This window comes from Cynocephalus volans, chromosome 13 (genome assembly GCF_027409185.1).
Source record: "Cynocephalus volans isolate mCynVol1 chromosome 13, mCynVol1.pri, whole genome shotgun sequence".
Classification (NCBI taxonomy): Eukaryota; Metazoa; Chordata; class Mammalia; order Dermoptera; family Cynocephalidae; genus Cynocephalus; species Cynocephalus volans.
Genome location: NC_084472.1, coordinates 102,134,234 through 102,155,053, shown reverse-complemented (window position 1 = coordinate 102,155,053; position 20,820 = coordinate 102,134,234). Strand labels below are relative to the sequence as shown.

The 20,820-nt window shown below is 38.4% G+C and overlaps 1 protein-coding gene across 1 annotated transcript; it reads right to left on the bottom strand.

Moving 5' to 3' along the window:
- Positions 1–875: 875 nt before the first annotated feature.
- On the bottom strand, positions 876–20,641 carry DCTN6 (dynactin subunit 6). The gene is made up of 7 exons (XM_063077283.1): positions 20,559–20,641; positions 13,003–13,067; positions 7,499–7,604; positions 6,083–6,171; positions 4,550–4,597; positions 3,386–3,528; positions 876–1,720 (listed from the first exon to the last, which is right to left on the bottom strand). The coding sequence occupies exons 1-7, from the start codon at positions 20,579–20,581 to the stop codon at positions 1,622–1,624; spliced, it is 573 nt and encodes a 190-aa protein (XP_062933353.1). The 5' UTR covers positions 20,582–20,641; the 3' UTR covers positions 876–1,621.
- Between the last annotated feature and the right edge of the window lie 179 nt (positions 20,642–20,820).

Genomic DNA, 20,820 nt, shown 5'->3' with positions numbered 1-20,820 from the left:
TCTCCAAACCCTGTTTTGGTAAAGTTGACTATTTCTGTTCATATTCTCTTTCCTAAAATGAGTTAATGTCATTTAATAACCTACAGTGCCTGCGGGAAACGCTACCTTCTCACTACGTGTTCACTCTGTAAGCTTAACTCTCTGGAGGTTTCTTATTACTGAGGTCCTTGGGAGGTACATCACTGTCACCCTCACATACAACCTGTGGAGTTGGGAGAGGCCGTTTACTTAGCCTATCAGAACTTCTCCAGAGGGAATATTTTAGAACCAATTTAGAATTTCAAAGGAGGTTTTATAATTTCTGACCTTTTATCAAGAAAATTTCCATGATCAATGAAATTCTGAATTGATCATCAGGGGTGGAAACATGAATAAATAGCAGTTTATCAAACAGGGCATTTATGCGATGTTCTCCTTTTTCAAAAGCTCTATGTTCAGTCCACTACAGTACAGTTTTCCAACTAGAGTCATGAGCATTTTTACCCAAATCAAGCCTTTCCAATTTGGAAAAATTAGGTTAATTTGTACTTCCAGTTTCAGAAATTCAAAAATACAGTTTTTTCTACTCTCATACTCTGGTTTCTCTTCAGATCGTATAAATCTTTTGCCTTTTACAGTTTTCTCTACTCATAATTAAAATTAAATTTTGAGAAAACACCTTAGTATTTTTAGTATCTTAGTATTAATCTTACTACTTAGTATCTTCAGATTAATCAATATGTACTCATTCAAAAGTTCAAAAGTGTATTCCATTAAATGCATGCACTTAAATTATTCAAAAAATTTGCAATTACAACAAAATTCTCAATATTTTGTCCACTCTGTAATTAGATAAATGGAATTATAACAAGTTCAATAATTAGTGATTACTAGTATGCCAAAATAATTCATAAATTTATAGATATTTCAAAATCTCTTAGTTTCATTGTCCTCAGAAACCCAGGAATACCACTAAAGTAAATAATGATTTACTTGTCATTTTAAACAGACATCATTCTTTCTGAATTTGTGTTCTACTGAAGACATCTTTCCCTGATTACTTCTGTCTTACTAAAAAGAAAACCAGTTATTTTTGTTAAGAACAAAGTGAAGTATAAATTCAACAGTTGCTAAAATTTTAAACCGCAACAAATCCACAAGAGGAACAGGTAAACACATTAGCTTTAATACAGCTAGTACATAATAAAAATTAAGACAGCTATTTTGGGAAGATTAATGCAAACAGAAAAACTGATTAAAGTATGCTCACTTAAAGCCCTGTCATCAGCATTTTTATTTGGTTTAGTATATGTTAGAATATAAATATGTGACAATATGCCTTTTCTTATCATGGGTAGTCTTTTACATAAATAAAATTTGTGATTAACATTTTATATAATACAAGATAAACTAAATTTGCAAATGATCAGAAAAGGAACAAGGATATAGGAAAATAATACATTTCATACAAATTACAGAGGACAGTTAACAATGAAAACCCATTGCTTTCCTCTCTAACTCAATTTTACAAAATAAAGTCAACATGTATTACTCTGTGAGCTGCTAAGAGTACATAAACCGGTGGCCCTTTCAAAGGACAGCGGCGAAAGATGAAATGTTATCTTCCTGTCATACGTTGCTCTTAGTTCTTAACTGGAGTTGAGCTTCCTTTCATAGTCTTCTTTAGGTGGTGATAATTTGGCAAGATTTTCATCAAGAAATCCAGCTGTAGTGTCTGGGGCTAAAAAGACAACATAATTAAGACTAACTGGTAGAAATCGAAATCAAGAGTACCAGGTAGAAATGGTTACTACTCGGTTGTAGAATTATAGGTGATTTTCATGAACTTATTTTTGTCTACCTGTTTTTTTGGTTTTTTAAAAAAATTTGTAATGAATGTACTTGGTAATAAGAAAAAGCCAAATGATTTTATATATAAAAATATATAGAGGGCTGGCCGGTTAGCTCAGTTGATTAGAACCCAGTGTTATAACACCAAGGTCAAGGGTTTGGATCCCCATACTGGCTAATCACAAAAACAAAACAAAACAAAACATATACACACATATGTACACATATATGTACACGTACACACACACACACACACATATATAATTAGTTTTCACATTTGCTTCTGTAGATTTCATCCTGGCTTCTAAAAAGTTAAAAATTTCCAATTATAGCAGATCATGTAAGTAAAACAACGAGGGTTTATACTGTTTTCCACTGACCTACAGAGCCACGTGGTTGACATACACTCATCTGATCTTCACTCTTTAGATACCAGCATTGCCCAGATTTCCTAATTGTGAAACTCACTTGGGGTACTTGTGAAAAATATGAATTTAGGCCCCTGCCTTAGACACTGTGATTCAATACTGGGGAATCTTTATTTTTAATAAAGATCTCTACATAATCCTTATGATGAGCAAAAGCTGGAAAACAGCATTGCATACCATTAAATACTAAACTTCAGATACTCCTGCTCAATCAATCCTAACCTCCCTTTCCCTCTCCAGCCTCATTCCTCCCTCTTCAATCATACTTGCTGTTATGCAGATAGTAAAGAGAACTGGATTTGTCCTTATTTCCTTTTTAGTCTACAGAAGAAATACTTGCTTATAATAATAATAAAGCCAAAACATTACAGAAATAGAGTAACTCAGAAATAACTAGAGTTTTAATTTCTGATAAAATATGGCTATGAATCAGAGGCAAAGTGATAAGTGTCTTCAAAATATTTCCTTTGGGCAAGTGAAAGGAGACTGTGTAACTAAAGAAATATATATTGAATGTGCCAAGCAATGAGGCTCAAAATTTTAGTCTCGATGTCCTATGTCCAAAGGAAGCCCCAAAGCCCTGCCTTTTTCATCTCCTACTGCAGCGTTAAACTCCAACTGTGTACTCATTACTCCTCATCTTAGTTATTAGGAGGGCACAATTTCTTGTAAGCTAGGAAAATATCCACACACATGTGCTTATTCATAAGCTGCGTTTATTAGCAAGCTATGTTAATAAACTAAAAGACCCAAGTTAAAGGCAGAGTATGAATTTGGCAGGGTCATTCCTTACCATTGACGATTGAGACTTTAGGAGTGAATCAGTTTGGTTATAAAGTTTGGTGATGCATCGTCAGTGAAAATGCAGAAGACCAGGAGTAACATCTCTTGATTTCCTTTTCTCATAATCAACTTGTAACTGTCATCCTGGTATATATTTTTTATATTAACCTAAAGACTGAATAACTGAACTGCAAATAAATGTTTTACGAATGTTCTTCTGATACTGCATTTTAATCATCTGATTTTCAAATAGTGAACTCGCTGCCCTATTAAGACAATTACATGGAATTTTGGGAAAATTAACAGCACTAGATAGAACTCTTTTAAAAGAGAGGCTGTAGTACCTGTGGTCGCTCAGTCTGCACCCGACGAAGGCAGTCTGTGCCGTAGATCACCGTGTTCTCAGGGATGACTTCAAAAGTATTCAGGTTGCAGCAAGCCCCAATGATGCAGCCACTTGTCAATATTACATTTCTGCCTACATATGCTGCAGCAAAATATATTAAGAACTGAAACTTAAGACATCATTAAAGGAGTACAGCACTCTTTTCCCCCTAGGATAAATCTCGGTACAAAAACACAAACTGGCCTTAAAAAAAATTTACAGAAAATACTTCAGTTAGTTGTACAGATAGCATAGAGGCGAGCCGTACATACCAGTGTCAGATGGATTCAAAACAGAGGTCTGCTGCTAACTAGTTAACTGTATGACCTGTAAAGTCTCTGATCTCAAGGTTACCTATAGAGTGGAGAGATCACCCTACTTCACAATTTACTTTAGGCAATATATATGAAACATAAAGCACTGAGCACAGTTTTGACACATAATAAGCAGATAGAAATAACAGAAAATACCAATGATGATAATAATAATGATAATAATTGGTAATCCAAATTAAAATAAAAACCATTAAGTAGATTAACAAAAGTATAATTTTATTATTTTAAAAAAAAAGCACTTTCTATCATGCCGATCAAGACCAAGAAAGACAAACCCACTATTCTAAAGAAGTGTCATTGTTCAGGTTCTTTCTGGACTGAGTGGGACAAACTCTTGGAGTTTGCTTCCCAGTAGTGGTGGTGACTTTACATGATCCCCTGCCTGGCCTCTTTTATAATGAGTAAATTATATTTGTTTCCTGGAATTAAAGAAAGCAAACTGCTAGAAAAGCTGTGATTTGTTTCTTTAATTTTACAATAACACTAGTAGACTAAAATATCATAGATACTAGTATTTAGTAGCAATCTTTTTCAAAACTTTCATTTGAAATTTATGGTTTAATTCAATCCTGACTTAAATGTACACAGATGACTTTTTAATTTAATGTATTCAATTACATTACCAGATAACTACATAACCAGATTAGGTTCCTTAAGGGCAAAAAATTAAGTCTGACAGCTATTTTAGTCCACTTCCTTGCCATAGTTTATACTTAGGTTGTTTCCCAGGACACCACAAGGAGAAAGGAAGGAATCACTTTGACAATAAAACCCTGAACACAGCTTACCTTTGGATTCAATGACATTATTATCTCCTATTTTCATGGCTTGGGAATCTGTAAGCCAGAGTTAAGTAAATACTGTAAGTATATTCATCTTTTCCCCCCACTAGTGCAATATCTCCTTCTATAGCACTGGGGCAGAGATTTGGGAAGGGATATGCAGGCCCCCCTTAGCTCAGGGAAATCTGTAGTAATGTTTTAATCTTTAAACATAAATATCTCTAGGTATACATAAAAGTTTTTTAAGGAAATAATAATGTTAAATAAGAAATAATGTTTTTTAAAGAAATTAGTGAAGGTAAGGGCCGGCCCGTGGCTCACTTGGGAGAGTGTGGTGCTGATAACACCAAGGCCACAGGTTCAGATCCCTATATAGGGATGGCTGGTTAGGTCACTTGGTAGAGTGTGGTGCTGACACCACCAAGTCAAGGGTTAAGATCCCCTCATTGGTCATCTTTTAAGAAAAAAAAAAAAAAAAAAATTAGTGAAGGTATAAGATGCCCTGATTTCATGAGTAATATATTTTCACAATTGTTTTATTAAAACTATCCATCACCCAATCACTTAAACACTGTTAACAGTTTGATATATCTTTATATAAATATATGTAAAATTCCTTTTACATAAATGGGAATCAAACTGTAAACTTTTATAGCCTACTCAAGTCACTTAAATTTGCAAGCATTAGTCTGTGTCATTAAAAACTTTAAAAACATATGTTTTCTTTTGGGGAAGAGGGCAGAGCTGGCTGGTATGGAGATCCGAACCCTTGACTGTAGTGTTATCAGCACTGCACTCTAACCAACTGAACTAAGGGGCTAGACCTAAAAACAAAATTTTTAATGACTGCTTAATGGTTCTAGTGGTTCGTTTTATGCTTGTAGATTAATTGATTTAAATATTTTGCTACTGTTGAACAATTAGATTTCTTCCTCCAAATATCTTCTACTCTGTGTTATATGTTTTGCTGACACCATTTTACTACTTTTTTAGAGTACAAAACCAAGCAAAAGAACTAGTGATGCTCTGAAGAAAAAAAAAAAAATACACAAAGAATGAAACAGCATTTTCACCCCTGCCCACATTTTCTCAAATCAGACAATATACAGTCTACCTAAAACTATATAGGAACCAAAATAACAAAGTTCTGGTTCTTAAATCAGGATAGACGCCAGGATTACTGTTTCTGTGTCTACTGCCGCTCAGCCATTGCTAACTGTCAACAAGTTGTAGTACGGTGAAAAGAGGAAGAGATTATTTTCAAAATGCTGAGCTGAAGGGGGCTGTGTGTGTGAGCGTGTGTCTGAAAACAGCACACTTACTTTACTCCGGTGAGTTATTCTCTCAAACAGAAAGGATTTTTTTATATACCACAAATAAGTCTGTTCAAAGAGCTAGATGGCCTAGTCCTAAAAATGTAATTATAATAATATATTACAAATATATTTGAAAGATAAATTATGACAGTCTCTGCAGGGGGAGATTTGGGTACTGAAGGATAGCTGGGAATGATTTAACTCGGACCACTGTAAAGGATACAGCAGCCAACTTCAAACACATTATTGGTGCCAATGGTCATAGGTTTGGGATCTGGATCTTCAGCATCAGGAGTGATATTATCTGGGTGACTGTAAAAAGAAGAGGCCAAGCATCAAAAAATCAGTAACAGAATAAGCAACTCTCCCTCCATTTTTAGAATTTGGGTTAATTCTCTTAATTTTACCTACATCAAGCTAAAATTGCATAACTAAGTAATGTATTTCTTAATCCAAGTGAATCATTTATCCTTTATGCTGGAGAAGGCTTGGAGTTGAAAAGAGCTACTGAAATGTAAGAAGTTATAGGCATGTGTAGAAAGACAACGTTCCTCTCTCTAGTTTTTAAACCCAAAGAGCAGAGGGCCTTCTCCAAGGTAAAGGTAAAAAAAGATCCTGGCTACTCTTTTATAGACTGCTAAATTAGAATCAAAATCATGCCTGACTTGAAAATTTTTCATTCTTAATAATCATTCGAGATTGTGAAATATAAACAGATATTCACATAAAATAATTATGCTATTAGGTAGTTAGTTGAAATATTTGGAAGATAAAATGTTTATGTTCTAAGAGGAGGAAGCCATATAAAAATGGTATTTTATCACTGACAGTTGAGTTACTGCAGAATACAGCTATTGTTAATTGACTTACACTGAAGGTGCCAAAAGTATTTTAAAAGAACCTGCTTAATATAGTAAGAAACTCCCAAATCCTAAGTAAGCATTAAGACAAATCAGTCTTTTTATCACAGTTAAATATTTTCCCAAGGTCTTTCTTACAAATTCCATACATTGTTGCTATAAATTAGGTATAGGCTTGAATTTCCTGCCAAAATTTTATCTAGAAAGACTTACAAATATTTATGGCAATTTCATAGGAATTAGATTCTTACTCACTAAGATCATGTTCATGTTCTTTTATATTTAAAGTTTAAAAATTGCCTCTAGGGCCCCCAATTTTTCATCTATAATTCTGGGTGCTACCCATGCAAAACACGTGAAAACATATTTTAGAGTTAAGTTTACATGTTTGGGTGTGAGTAATAACATTTGAGCCAGAACCAAGAAATTCAACCAAAAAGCACTCTTTGGGGGGGTCGGCATAGCACTTGGAGGTGAGAGGTGCTCAGGAAGTGTTTGCTTACGGGATGGATGGGAAAGTGGCCCCTAGGGGACGATGACCAGACCCAGCGTTGGAGAGTCTAGTCAGCCACCAGGAGCTCTCTTGCCTTGGACAAGTCTTTCCCCATCTGGTTTACAGTTTCCTTATTTACTCATGTGAACAAGATCCTTAATGTTTCTCCAGCTCTAAAATAGCGGGCCTTCCAGATGTCAGTTGTCAAAGGTTCTCAGAGCTGAAATGAATGGGAAACGTTCACCCACCCATGGCACTCAGCTTAGAGTGTCTCAGTCTTACTCACGCATTTATGATGAGGGCCTGTTCTTCTATTAGGTTACCTTCACCGATCACTATCGGCCCAGCTTCTGCAATAATTCGTGCTTTCGGGTGGATCACTGTCCTAGGTCCTGTTAAAAATATTATTTGAGAAGAAATTATTGGTAGAGGCTACACTTCCAACAGGAGGGCGGGAGGAGACTGAGTGAGTGAGGGAGAAACCGTTGGGACGAGTATTTTCTAAATGTGTGCCAGGTGCCACTCTGGGTACTTTACAAAAATTATCTCCTTGGCTGTTACCATCAGTAGTTAGTGCCAAACCTCAAGCCAAGGTGTGTGAAACTGCACAGGGGTTAGAGCCAGACGGCTCTGGCTTAGCTGTCACTTGGAAGCTTCCATGATCTCGGCGGCAAATGGGGGTAACAATGACACCAGTCCTGCAGGGTTGTTCTAAGGGTTAGATGAGATAATGTGGAGAGACATGATGTGTGGCAGAGTTGGCAATAAAAATTAATGCCCTTCCTTCCTTTCCCTCAGAAAGCTAAGGCTCTCTCTGCTTGCAACGTGGTGCTTTCTTAGGCTAGCGTACCACAGGATTAGTCTTTTTATTAAGTGATGAAGAGGAAATGCGGGTGGACAGAAGTCAGAAAATACGGGATCTAACTCCAGCATCGTCACTTTGTCACTATCCCTATTACAAGCACACCACTAGAAGGAAGCAGAGCTCCTGCTGTCTGGTCTAGGACATGACTTTAACCGGTTAAAGTTGAAAAGGTTAAAGGGAAGCAGTAGGAGCCAGAGGTGCTCACTGGTGACGCTGGGGTTGTGACCTGAGGAACTGCCTCCCACTCAAGTCGAGGCGGGTGGGAGGGGCCTTCACATCCACTTCCCCAGCAGCACGGTGCGGGCACTGCACTGCCTAAGCAGGGCCCGGTTCTGGAATGCCACACACTCGCTCCCCCAGCTTTATCCCCGCAGGCTGCAGGCCGAGCGTTTTAGTGATAAGGAAGCTGCTGATGAGAAAACACCTCCTCCTCCCAGCCTCTCTCCAACACCCTCCACATGCCCCCCCAATACCGAGGCTGTTTTTATTGGTAAACAAGTGGACAGGAACTGACACTGAAAGTAAGTAGGGGGACCGCAGGAGTGACAGAAGGTGGGGAGGGAGGTTCCGGAAGGTGACACTATCCATGAAATTCAGTATTCAACTGTACAAATGGTTAATTTAGTCAGTCATCAGTGTCTGCTTGTGACAGGCAGGATGCACTGTGATGTTACAGGGACAAAAATGAATACATACTATTTTTGCCCTTTGGAGACTGTTATCCTGGAAACTGGGACTGCTTAACATAGTCACTCACGAATGTATTAAAACAGTAAGGAGGTGTTCCTGGTGCCCAGAGAACTGGAAGGAACCTCGGTACAGCTGATTCCTTCTGACATCGAAGAGCTGAGGAGTGATAAAGAAGGTGGGGCCCGAAGCACAAAGCACAGTCCAGTAAGAAGTAACATCAGAGTGGTCTTGATATTTCTCAGTCACCCCTGGCGCCCCAAATCTTCAGCTGCTAAAGTAAAATTACCTAGACAAATCTCCTATTCACAACAGAAGATTTCAAGATAGAAGATGGGATCTCTGAGGTCCCTGGGAAGTTGACCATGAGTGTGAATGTGTATGCCTTTTTTTGATTAAAAAAACAAAACAAAACCCATATACATATGTATACACACACATACACACAGATGTACGTATATACATATACTTATTTATCAAAGGAATACATGATCATTACAAAAAGTTCAAACAAAGCAAAAAGTGAAAAATCCTCTCATGCTATCCCTTTCCCTAGAGGTAAGTATTCTTGAAAATTTAGGGTATATTATTCCAGACATAAGCACTACTGTATACTTAAGATCTATAAATATCACCACATATAAACTATATCTCATTAAAAAGCTTAAAAATAAATTTAACTTTAAGGAAAACACACATTACAAGCACATGCTTCTTTAAAGCCAGGGAATAGGACTTATTATTCTGCAATTTGTTTTTATGGTAATTTTTCCATGCAAGTATATCTAGACAGGTATTCATTTTAATGGCTGAAAAGTATCTCACATCATATAAATATAACATAAATTATTTAACTAATCCCTCAATAATGAGGATTTGCATGCTGCCATTTTCGGAGGACAGGTGCTAAACAATGCTTAAATGAACATCGGATTCCTTTGAAATGAGAAATTTCTAGGTTTTTCAGCTGTGTAAACCAACTGAAATCTGTAGTTTGCACAATACCAGATTACATTTTACTTCAAAATGTTCTATGATAAAGGGACACAATCTGTCTATTTTAAGTTCTTGTAATTAAAGCCCCAGCTGGCACCCTACCCTTGCCCAGAAAGTCTAGACCCTGGGAGCTGTCACTTAAAGGCTACGTGCTTACTCTCTCAAAAAAAGCTGAGATCTGTAACAACCTGCCCCACTGGGTTGAAACATGGATTATGTGAAATAATGCTTGAAAGGGAGATCATGGGGTCTGCCCACACTTCTTAAAAATGGGAGGTTCATCACTGTTTGCCACTAACAGCTAATAAATAACTTATTCATGATATGCAAAATAGTTCTGGTCTGAAAAACAGAAAAAAAAGGTCTGCTTTTCTCCTCTTCCCAGGCATCAGGGTAATACCTCCTTTTAACCAAGGAGGAAAATTCCATACCGTGTTATAAAAAGATTAATGAAAGTAAAAATATTAATAAAAAGACTAATAAAAGTGTTTTCCATAACTAGGTTTACAGATCTTAGACAGGAGGAAGAGATGACCATGGCTGTGACAGAAAGCAGATCTGTTGCCGTGTCTAGGTAAGCGGCCAGAGGCACTAGATATTCTCCTGGCCCTCCAGTTGTAGCTTTTGACGAGGATGGATCAATAAGATGAAAGTACCACTGGGACCTGTGTGTTTCTTTAAAAGTTCCTCTAAACTGTATTTTTGAAAACAATTGATATTCTCGTTTTTACCTTTCAAATACGACGTAAGTGGGTTGGCTCAGTTGGTTAAAGCATGGTGCTGATAACACAAAGGTCCAGGGTTCGATCCCTGTACCGTCAGCCATCAAAATAAATAAGTAAAAAAGTAATACATGTTTCTTATGTTAAAAATCCAAACAAAAACAATTAAAAAAATTAAAATAATCCCATCCTGTAACATGTTTTACACAATATTTAAAAATAATGCCTGAGCTATTTTAACCAGGTGTTTTACCAGTGCTATTATTATTTTAATATTATTATTAGTAAGCTATTTAATAAGCATCTGGAATACTCCAGGTTATAAAATGAGGGCCTTGCCCTGGGAGGTAAAAGCACAGCAGCAGCTTAGGCGAGACCTGCGACTTGGACACCATCGCCACCTGCTGGCAGCATTGCCAAACTGCAGGTCCTGGTGTTTTGGGGCTGAAATAACTTGAGGTGAAACTATGAACTTTGAGTTGTGAGACGACAGAAAACGTCATGGGCTATAATAAACTGAACAATTCCCTTAAATCTCTTGCAGGTCTTTGTTGGGCACAGACTGGCAAGGTCTGCATACGTGTACTTCAGGATTTGTGACAGCTAAGATTTTGGTTTGGTGAACTTAAAATTTGGTGAACTTCTTCTGTGACTTCAGTGAACAACGCAGATAACTCAGCTTTGTCTGTGAACTTCTCTCTGGTTTTAGCTGCAGGTCAGGCAGCTGAGCACCTGCAGTTCGAGCTGTTGGTGACAGCACACTGAAGTGTGGGCACAGCTTGCTCCACGCTTTTCTGCATGCCATGAGCACTTTCAAACCCAGTTTAAGGGTCTTGAAGTTAAAGTACTTTAAAAATAAAAATCTGTCACCATGGAAAGTTTTTTAAAAAGCCTGTTGTGAACCTTCTTGGTGCCCTTCCTGGCAGTGTAGTTTGTGTATGTTCTTACCAAATGTGCTGAAACCCTATTGGCTCATGTCCTTGTTTGGATAAATGTGTCTGAGCTGAAGCTGCCTCACTGGCTGGTGAGTTATTTTTCTAAATGGTTGGCTGGGCTTGACCCAACATAGCCAGAAAGACATTCCTCGCATCACATTTCCATCTCCCTCATTTGGTAAAGGACACTTTTCCTGTCTATCTTTGCCACAGAAAGGAATCTTTGTGCACTTTTTCATGTGTCAGTAAATAATTCAAAAAGCCACAAGCTCTCTCTTTTGAAAATTAAGCAATTCCCTTGACCTGTAAGCTGAGGTACCTGTAAGAGCTGCCTTACATGCGATGATTTCTCAAGTCAAAGCCACTGTTCTGCGTTACTGAAAAAGATTCCTACAAAATGGGAGGCTTTTGATCTGCATTAAAACTCCCCTGGAGAGAATGAATAAATGGGACAAAGGGCTTCCAGCAGAAAGCACTTTCAGCAGAAAGTGCTTCCATTGCGCCGAGTTCTGCCTTCACATTATGACGTCCCAACTAAGTCCTCTCCTGACACCAGGGTCTGCAATGCATCCTGTAACGGAGCACAGGACTGTGCTTAGAGGTACCTTTCTGAAATGTTCTTCAGCTCTCAAAATAAAGATTCATGGGAAATAATTCATGGCCCATGAATCAAGACAGCCTAATTAAAAACAGACTTGAAGCTATGAAACCTTATTTACCCAAATTATAATTAACAAGAGAGCTGTTACTTTTCCCAAGGTCTGTTTCTGAGCAGCCTCTAATGAGGGGGGTCAGGCTCCAGCAGATCTTCAAGTCAAAGCACTTCTGGTTAAGGATTACATTTCCAAGCTTCTGACTAGTTTCTCTGATAAACTGAAAACTTTATTTTCTAGAAAAATAGAAGATTGGGTTTAAAGTTCCACTAACCTGAAACACAGCAAAGGAAAAAATTACTTTCTTCCTGAAATATTTCAAAATGAAATAATTCGTAAAACTGCAAGTGACTACAGGATGGAAAGTTGCAAAAATATCCTGAAAAATTTATCAATTAAGCTATACTTGAGTTTATTGCTACTTAATGCAGAAAACAGTTTATTACCACTTTTCTTATGCTATAATCCATCACTGAAAATCTGTGTTGAAATATCATGTTATATGTTAACTCTTAGAACTGAGCACTGCCAGCTACCCAGATCTGTGGACTCCACAGTCCACACAGTCTAGAACGAGGACTCAGTAGAATATAAGCTCCACAAAGGCAGTTCCTTAGTCTGCTGTGCTCAATTCCGAGTCCCTAGCACTAGCACAGTGCCCGATGCATCGCAGGTACACAGCAGATCTCTCTCCAATAATGAATGACTTTGTTACACTGCCTCATTGGAACTCAAAATAGGAGATTAAACACAGTCTCCAACACACTATATTCTTTCAGAAATATTAAACACATAGGAGAAAATACATTGTTTTGTCAGTAAAATTAGGACATCGGTAAAATAGACATAGAAGATAATACCTAATTGAAAAGCACTGAAACATTAAATCACGTCAATTTTTGAGAAACAATACTAATAAACTATTTTCTTACCAATAGTTACATCTCCTCTGATTTCACTTTCTACACATACAACTGCTCCAGGAGCAATCTTCACACTGTAGGAAGACAAAGGTAACACTCATCATGGGTAAGATTAAAAATATTGTTATAGAAGCTACCCTAATACTGTGGCAAAAAAAAAAAAAAAAAAAAAGTTTAAAAAAATTGATGAAAAAATGGAAAGTTGGCTGGCCAGTTAGCTCAGCTGGTGAGAACGTGATGCTGATAACGTGAAAGTCCAGGATTCAATCCCTGTACTGGCCAGCTGCAAAAAAAGAATGAAAGAAAAAAAGGAAAGTCAATTATAAGAGGGTAAGGTTTTGCTGGCCAGTTAGCTCAGCTGGTTAGAGTGCTGCCTTGTAACACCAAGGTCAAGGATTCAGATCCCCCCTGTACTGGCCAGCCACCAAAAGAAACCCAACAAAATTGAAAAAAAATGAGGGTAAGGTTTTAATATATTATAAACCCCTCAAATGGTATACTATCCATCAGACCAAAATCATATGTGATGTACTATAAAAAGGCTTGAGAAGAGCTTTGTATCTTTTAGTTTATTAATACCAGCATTGTTTCTAAATAGCAAAAAGCTGAAAACAACCTAGACAACCTTCAGTAGGGAACTGGTTAATAAATTATGGTACACTATAGACTAACATAGTCACCAAAAAGAACAAATAATCTCTTACATAAAGATTTGGGAATGATCTCAAAGCTATACTGTTAAATAGAAAAAAGGAAAGTCAAAAAATGAACAGTATGTAATATGCCACTATTTTTGCAAACAGGGAGAAAAAGAATGTACATTCAAACTATTTAACAACCAGCAAGGTAATATTAATATAGAAATTTAAAATTTACAAATATTTCCATTTATTCTTTGACTATATGCATTATAACACTTTACCAAGTAATATAAACTGTAGTATAAATTGTTCGAAAGACTCTAATAATTTCCACATAACTTATTCATGCTTTTTGATATTCTGTTGTGAACTTTGTTTGACATAACTATATTTAGCTAAATGCTGCTCCTGGCTGAGCCATGAGCTGACATGAGAAACTGTATCACATGACTTCTCCATTATAGTGATAGTTAACAGGTAACTTGTTTTCCTAAGAAAATAATTTTTCTTAACAGCAGTGATATTCAGTGTTAAATCTGCTCTCAGCTTCTATAAAATAACAATACCATTTTAGATATTTTGCCTTTATAATCCTGTCTTGATTTTCCAAAATTTTGATTACCAGTTGTTCATTGCTAATAGTCAGCCCTCTGTATCTGTGGGTTCCAGATCTGTGGAGTCAACCAACTGTAGATAGAGAATATTAAAGAAAAAAAAATTGTGTCTGCACTGAACATGTACAGACTATTTTTTCTTATCATTATTCCCTAAATGGTACAATATAAAACTATTTACACAGCATTTCCACTGTAACCTAGAAATGATTTGAAGTACAGGGGAGGATGTGTATAAGTTATATGCAAATACCAGGCCATTTTAAACATGGGACTTGAGCATCTGTGGATTTTGGTATCTGCAGGAGGGCCTGGAACCAATCCCCCATGGATACCAAGGGATGACTGCATGCAGAAATACAGTAATTTTGTACATTGACTTTGTATCTTAAGACCTTGCTAAACCCACTTAGTTCAAGTAGCTTTTAGGTAGATTCTTTGGAATTTTCTACATAAATAGACACAATTTTATTTCTTTTATTCCAATTTGTATGCCTATTATTATTATTATTATTATTATTTTTGCCCTAATGTCCTGGCTTAGACTTCCAATACAATATTAAACAGGAGTAATGAGAGCAGACATCTTGCCTTGTTTCCAGTATTAGGGGAAAGCATTCTAGTTCTGAAAGATTAATAAAACCCTGGAAACTATCCTTTAAGCTATGAATTTTGCATTTTAAGTAAATTATTAAAACTTGGTATGTGAAACAGTTGAAGCTTTGATAGCCAAAATGTTACTGCCTTGATTTATAAACTTTCCAAAAACCTGCATTCTCATTTCAGTAAATATGTTTTGCAACCAGCAAGGACTGGAAATCTAAATTGTGATGATTTGCTCATATCAATTAATTTTTTTCTGAAGTTCTACAGAATATTCACACATCAGGGCTGGCTGGTTAACTTAGTTGGTTAGAGCACAGTGTTACAACACCAGCGTCAATGGTTTGGATCCCCTATCAGCCAGCTGCAAAAAAAAAAAAAAAAAAAAATTCATAGATGAAAATGCTTATTTTTAACTTACAACAGATAATATTAAAAAAATTTAGTGGTACCTTCTATTTGTATTTCATAACATTTTTGACACTTTTGATAAAAAAAATTACTATAAGATTTTATTTTTTGCAAATGCTATATTGTGAAACAGGTTCATGATGTTCTTTTAAATGTGTATTCCTTGATGATTGCTTGAATATACACAAGCTATCTCTGGAATGACAGATAAGAAACTAATAATATTGGCTGCCGTCAGAGAGGGGAGCTGGACAGACAGCAGGGGCACAAGGTAGATGGAAGTTTTTTTCATTATGTATCACTTTTTACTTGTTTGAATTTTGTGTCACAAAAATATAATTCCTGTTCAAAAACTAAATAAATAAAGTGCGGAAAAAAAGATAGATGGATAAATAAATAACATTTTCTTAAGACCAGGACCAAAAGAGGGCCTGGATACACTTCCATAATCAGGATGATTTTTCTATTTTTTTATTTATTTTTATTTATTTATTTATTTATTAAATTTTATTTTGTCGATATACATTGTGGCTGATTATTGCTCCCCATCACCAAAACCTCCCTCCCTTCTCCCTCCCCCCCTCCCCTCAACAATGTCCTTTCTGTTTGCTTCGTATCAACTTCAAGTAATTGTGGTTGTTATATCTTCTTCCCCCCCCCCCCGGTTTGTGTGTGTGTGTGTGTGTGTGTGTGTGTGTGTGTGTGAATTTATATATTAATTTTTAGCTCCCACCAATAAGTGAGAACATGTGGTATTTCTCTTTCTGTGCCTGACTTGTTTCACTTAATATAATTCTCTCGAGGTCCATCCATGTTGTTGCAAATGGCAGTATTTCAAGGATGATTTTTCTATTATTGAACATTTATCTCCCTTTCTTTAAAAAGTACCCATCAAATAATGATCCTTATAAGTGTCCTTCCTCTTTAGTTTTACTTACCTACAAATATTTTCTTGTAACACTTAAATATCATTTCATGATTTCTGGACTCCAGTTTCCCTTTAAGATTGGTTTTTCTGTTCTTTCAATCATTTCTCCCAGCTTCGCAATAATCATTTTTAACCAAAGATAAAATTATTACTCATTACTATCACTTCTCATTACTTTAACTTTCAAATAAATGACCTGCTATCACAAATATAACCCTATTATGCCATATTTGTAATGGCACTGATGATAATGTTTCTGTGTCATTTTCCATAATTGTTCTGTGTCTTATTACACCCTGATGCTTGATATTATTCAAGCAGAAACATGGCACAGTCAATGTAAGAAAGAAACAAAAGGCTATGTTATACAACAAATGTGAATCCATTACTTGGAATAGTAAGTATGGCTATATTCTTGTCTATTTCTTATCTCATTTTAGTTTGTTTAGGATGACGAGGTATTTTGCTTTTCCACTTGTAATAGCTACCCAATGATGATGCAGCTGTAATTTAACCGAGACACCTGTATGCTTCTGGTGGCAACGTCAAAAACTCTTTTGAAAATACTGTACCAATATGAATGAGAAATCATAAAAATATTCACAATGTTTGACCATTTCTGAAATCCATTTCTGGAATTCTATCATCAAGAAATTATTCAATAGAAAGGAAAATGTATGCACAAATTGGTCACTGTAATGTAATGTAGAATAGTGAAACAACTGTTAATAACACTGATAGCCATGAAATAGGGAGGGGAATGAAGTAAAATACAGTCATCAATTTACTGGAATACTATATACTCCATGACAATAAAAACAACGGGGAGGGAACTTTGGTATAAAATTGCTAAATCTTCAATAAGTACAAGAAGAAACCAATAGATGTTGTATAAAATGACAGGACAAGAAAAGCAAAATAAGCAGATATTTAGAAAAATGAAGGCAAGTAGCAAAAGAAACAGCTAAGAGTTAGAGTCTGCTTCCAGGGAGCAGAAACAGGAGATGGTGAAGGATAAGCAGGGGCTGCTGCTTTCCAAATGAAGCTTATAGTGAAATATGTAAACCATGTGCATGCATTACTTTGATAAAAAGTGCAATCGATTTTAAATAACAGAAAAGTGTAAATGTTTATGCAACAATGCTCATGAGAAAATATTAAAACAATTTTATATCTATTTTAAAATGCCATATACATACATCCAAGCAAAGGCTCGTAAGTAACAAAGTAAAAATCTCTCCTCCCAGGCTGAACCTCAATGAATCAGTGAGAACACGGAAGGCAGATGAGGCTTGGAAGGAAGGCAGGGCCAGCCCACAAACAAATTTGCACACCATGCCAAGGGATTTGAATTTGCACTTGCAGACAAGAAGTCACTGAAGGATTACCATTCCCAAGCCAATAACAACCAAATCGTATGTATGTATGTAGGTAATTGGCACTGTGTGAAGAAGTGCTGGGCGTGGGGGTGGGGGAACGGCTGGCCTCATCCTGCAGAGATAATGCGGGCCTGAAAGGCAGTGGCAGCACACAGCAGAAGCTGCAGGTGTGCGAGGAAAGAGAAACAAGACTTGGCAACAAATACAATTAATAAAATCTGATTTCTACACAGCGTTGAAGGTAGCTACCTCTTGTTCCTTGTTACAAGCCCCACAGACCACAAAGTATGTAACTGCTTTCCTCTTTGAGCAGGGAAAACAGGTTTGACTACAGAGGGATGGGGGTGAGGGGCACCAGTGAAAGAAACTGATCAATCATCTTGTCCCCTTCCTGGGAAGGGATGATTCCAGATGGAGAGGGAGCCTCAAATTCTCAAATCAGCTGCTCTGACTCAGCTCCATTACTCCCAGAAAACCAACCAAAAGTGAGGAGCCAGGGAGCAAGACCCAAGCTTCTAGGTTTCTGATCTGGAAGACTGATGTCACCATCTGAGAAAGAGCCCATGCAAAGAGAGGCAGATTTCAGAGAGACTTTAGATAAATTCAATCTCAGGTATATCTACGAAATATTCAGGAAATATACCCAATAAGCAACTGAAAATACAGATTTGGAGCTCATGAGAGAGTTCTTAAAATATAGGTCTGAGAGTCAGAAGGGTATAGATTCTTTCTTTAACATATCTCTCCACCATTTATATTCCAGAATGACCCCCTCAAATATTCCCTAACATAAATGCAAAGTAGCACTAAAAATACTTGTTTATAAAGTTGCACCAACTTCTCTACTGATATGAAGAACTAAAAAAAAATACACAGGTAGGTACATTTTTCTTCCATAAATTTCAGTGAACAAATCTTCCTACCACAATGTATTTTTAAAGCTCTAAGTAAAAAGAACATGCATCAAACAGAAAAATTTAATAATCCTTGTGTCTATCTTTAAGAAATGGTCGCATGTTTAGACACAGCTATATCTGTTTCCATCATTTTGTCTGGCACTAACTTTCTACAAGGCAGGAGTTGATGACATCCTACCAATGATCCATCTGGGTTACTACATACCCTGTTAAGAGTCAACGTGCTGAAATCACAGACAGTATGTAAACCTTCCTACTGAGTCAGAAAAGAAAAAAAAAAAAAGAAAGACTTCAGTAAGAAGGAGCAGAACAGAGCAGAAAATCACCTGGTCCAACTCACTCATTTTACAGATGAGAAAACTGAAACTCAGAGATATTTCTTGAACCCAGGTTCATTCCTGGGGCATCACTGACCCAACATCAATTATGTCTTTTCTGTTAGTTGTAAGTTTCCTGGAAATATCCTGTCACTCTAGATATTTTTTTCTGTGATAACTGAATGATGCTGTTCTTGAATGTATCAACATTTGAAAATACCATTTCTCTGACATTTTTCATTTAAAGTGGGTTTTTGCGTAATCTTATTAATCCTGGTCAAATAAATGAGCCTCTATAAAATGTCTTTGTTTTAGATCTTATTTCTCATTGCAATTTTCCATTGCCTCAGTCTAACATTTAACTTGTCCTGGGCAACTGAGAGTAGGAGAGACTCACAAGTGCCCCGTCTTCAGTTTTATGCCCAAGAGAGAGGTCCCAGGTCGTGTTTGTGTCACAATTAGCACAATTCTCAGTGAGGCAAGAATGAAACTCACCACTAGACCTACTAAAACACCTCTGCGTGGACCCCACTGCGGGTGGTGGGGTGGGGCAGGGCGGGGAGCAGGCGGCTGGGAGCAGAAGGCTCAACCGCACACCTGTTAAAATAACGTCTGGGGTGAGGCCCCTGGCTCACCTGGGAGAGTGTGGTGCTGACAACACCAGGGCCACGGGTTCGGATCCCATATCGGGAGAGTGTGGTGCTGACAACTAAGGCCAAGGGTTCGGATCCCATATCGGGAGAATGTGGTGCTGACAACACAAGGGCCATGGGTTCGGATCCCATATAGGGCCGGCCCGTGGCTCACTTGGGCGAGTGCGGTGCTGACACCACCAGGGCCACGTGTTTGGATCCCATATCGGGAAAGTGTGGTGCTGATGACAACAAGGCCATGGGTTCGGATCCCTATATAGGGATGGCCCGTTAGCTCACCTGGAGAGCGTGGTGCTGACAACACCAGGTCAAGGGTTAAGATCCCCTTACCAGTCATCTTTAAACAAACAAACAAAAAACCCCCAAAACGTCAGGAATGCCTCATCGTAGCTACGATACACTATACGTAATATTTATAGTAGACCTGTTCCTCCTTAGCTTAGAAATTCCCTGCCTACCTAGAAGAAAAACCTCAATTTTAATATATGGCACCAGAAACCACGTCGGTGTTCTTTGTCAAGAGTCACCAGAGGGTACTCAGCGCTGCTGCTTCTGGACACGGCCTTGCTCATCAATTCCTCTCACCCAAGCCGTTTCTCTGCCCCCAACAGTCCCCAGCAACGAGGACTGCTGGAGAAGAAGCCACACCTCGTGTCCCCACAGGTTCACAAAGGAGCTGGCCCAAGAGGGCGGAACGTGTCTCAGTTCCGGTCCAGGCGAGCCCCCTTTTTGACAAGAGACCGTGAGCCCGCTGCCACACCCCTCCCAGGGGAGACGGGCACGGACGAGGGTGCGGCAGCAACGCGCCCCGCACAGGCAGCCGCGAGGGGACAAATGGCCGCAGCAGGCCCCCTCTGCGCAGGCGCGTTGCGGGGCGGGGACGGCGAGCAAAAGAACAAAAACCTTCCCGCAGCGACTCCGCGTCCCCTGGCAGCCTCCCTGCCTCCCGCACCCTCCGCGCACCCGGGGTCCGGGCTGTTGGTACCATCAGCCTGAGTGCCCGGGAGAAGACCCCAACCTAGTCTGCACCGTGGCGCCCTGGAACAGGTTCGGCCCCTGCGGAGAGCCCAGGACAGGGGCTTTCCTCAAGGAGCAGACCCACCTCTTTTGAGTTTTCTCCGCCATGGTTCGGCCAGGGTCTCCCGCTGAAGCCGAGATCGACACAACCGCCTGGGTAGAGCGACGAGCTCTGCACGCGATTGGACAGCCTGGCAGGGTTGGGGGCGGGGCCGCGGAGGGGCGTGGCCTCGCGGGGCTTCCAGTTCGCTCGGCGCCCGCGAGCGCGGCCATCCACGGGTTCTAGCCTTGTCCGGGGGTCGGTGGACTCGAGCCTAAGGCAGCCTTTTGTGCCGGCCCAGTGCGCA

Bases quoted from the DNA above. Each gene is read 5' to 3' on its own strand.
- DCTN6 (XM_063077283.1), bottom strand. From the start codon at position 20,581: ATGGCGGAGAAAACTCAAAAGAG. The intron at 4,598-6,082 runs GTATCCTTTACA...TCTGGCTTACAG, and splicing joins TGTGTTTGAAGTTGGCTGCT to ATTCCCAAGCCATGAAAATA. The intron at 3,529-4,549 runs GTAAGCTGTGTT...ATTTTGCTGCAG, and splicing joins TAATGTCATTGAATCCAAAG to CATATGTAGGCAGAAATGTA.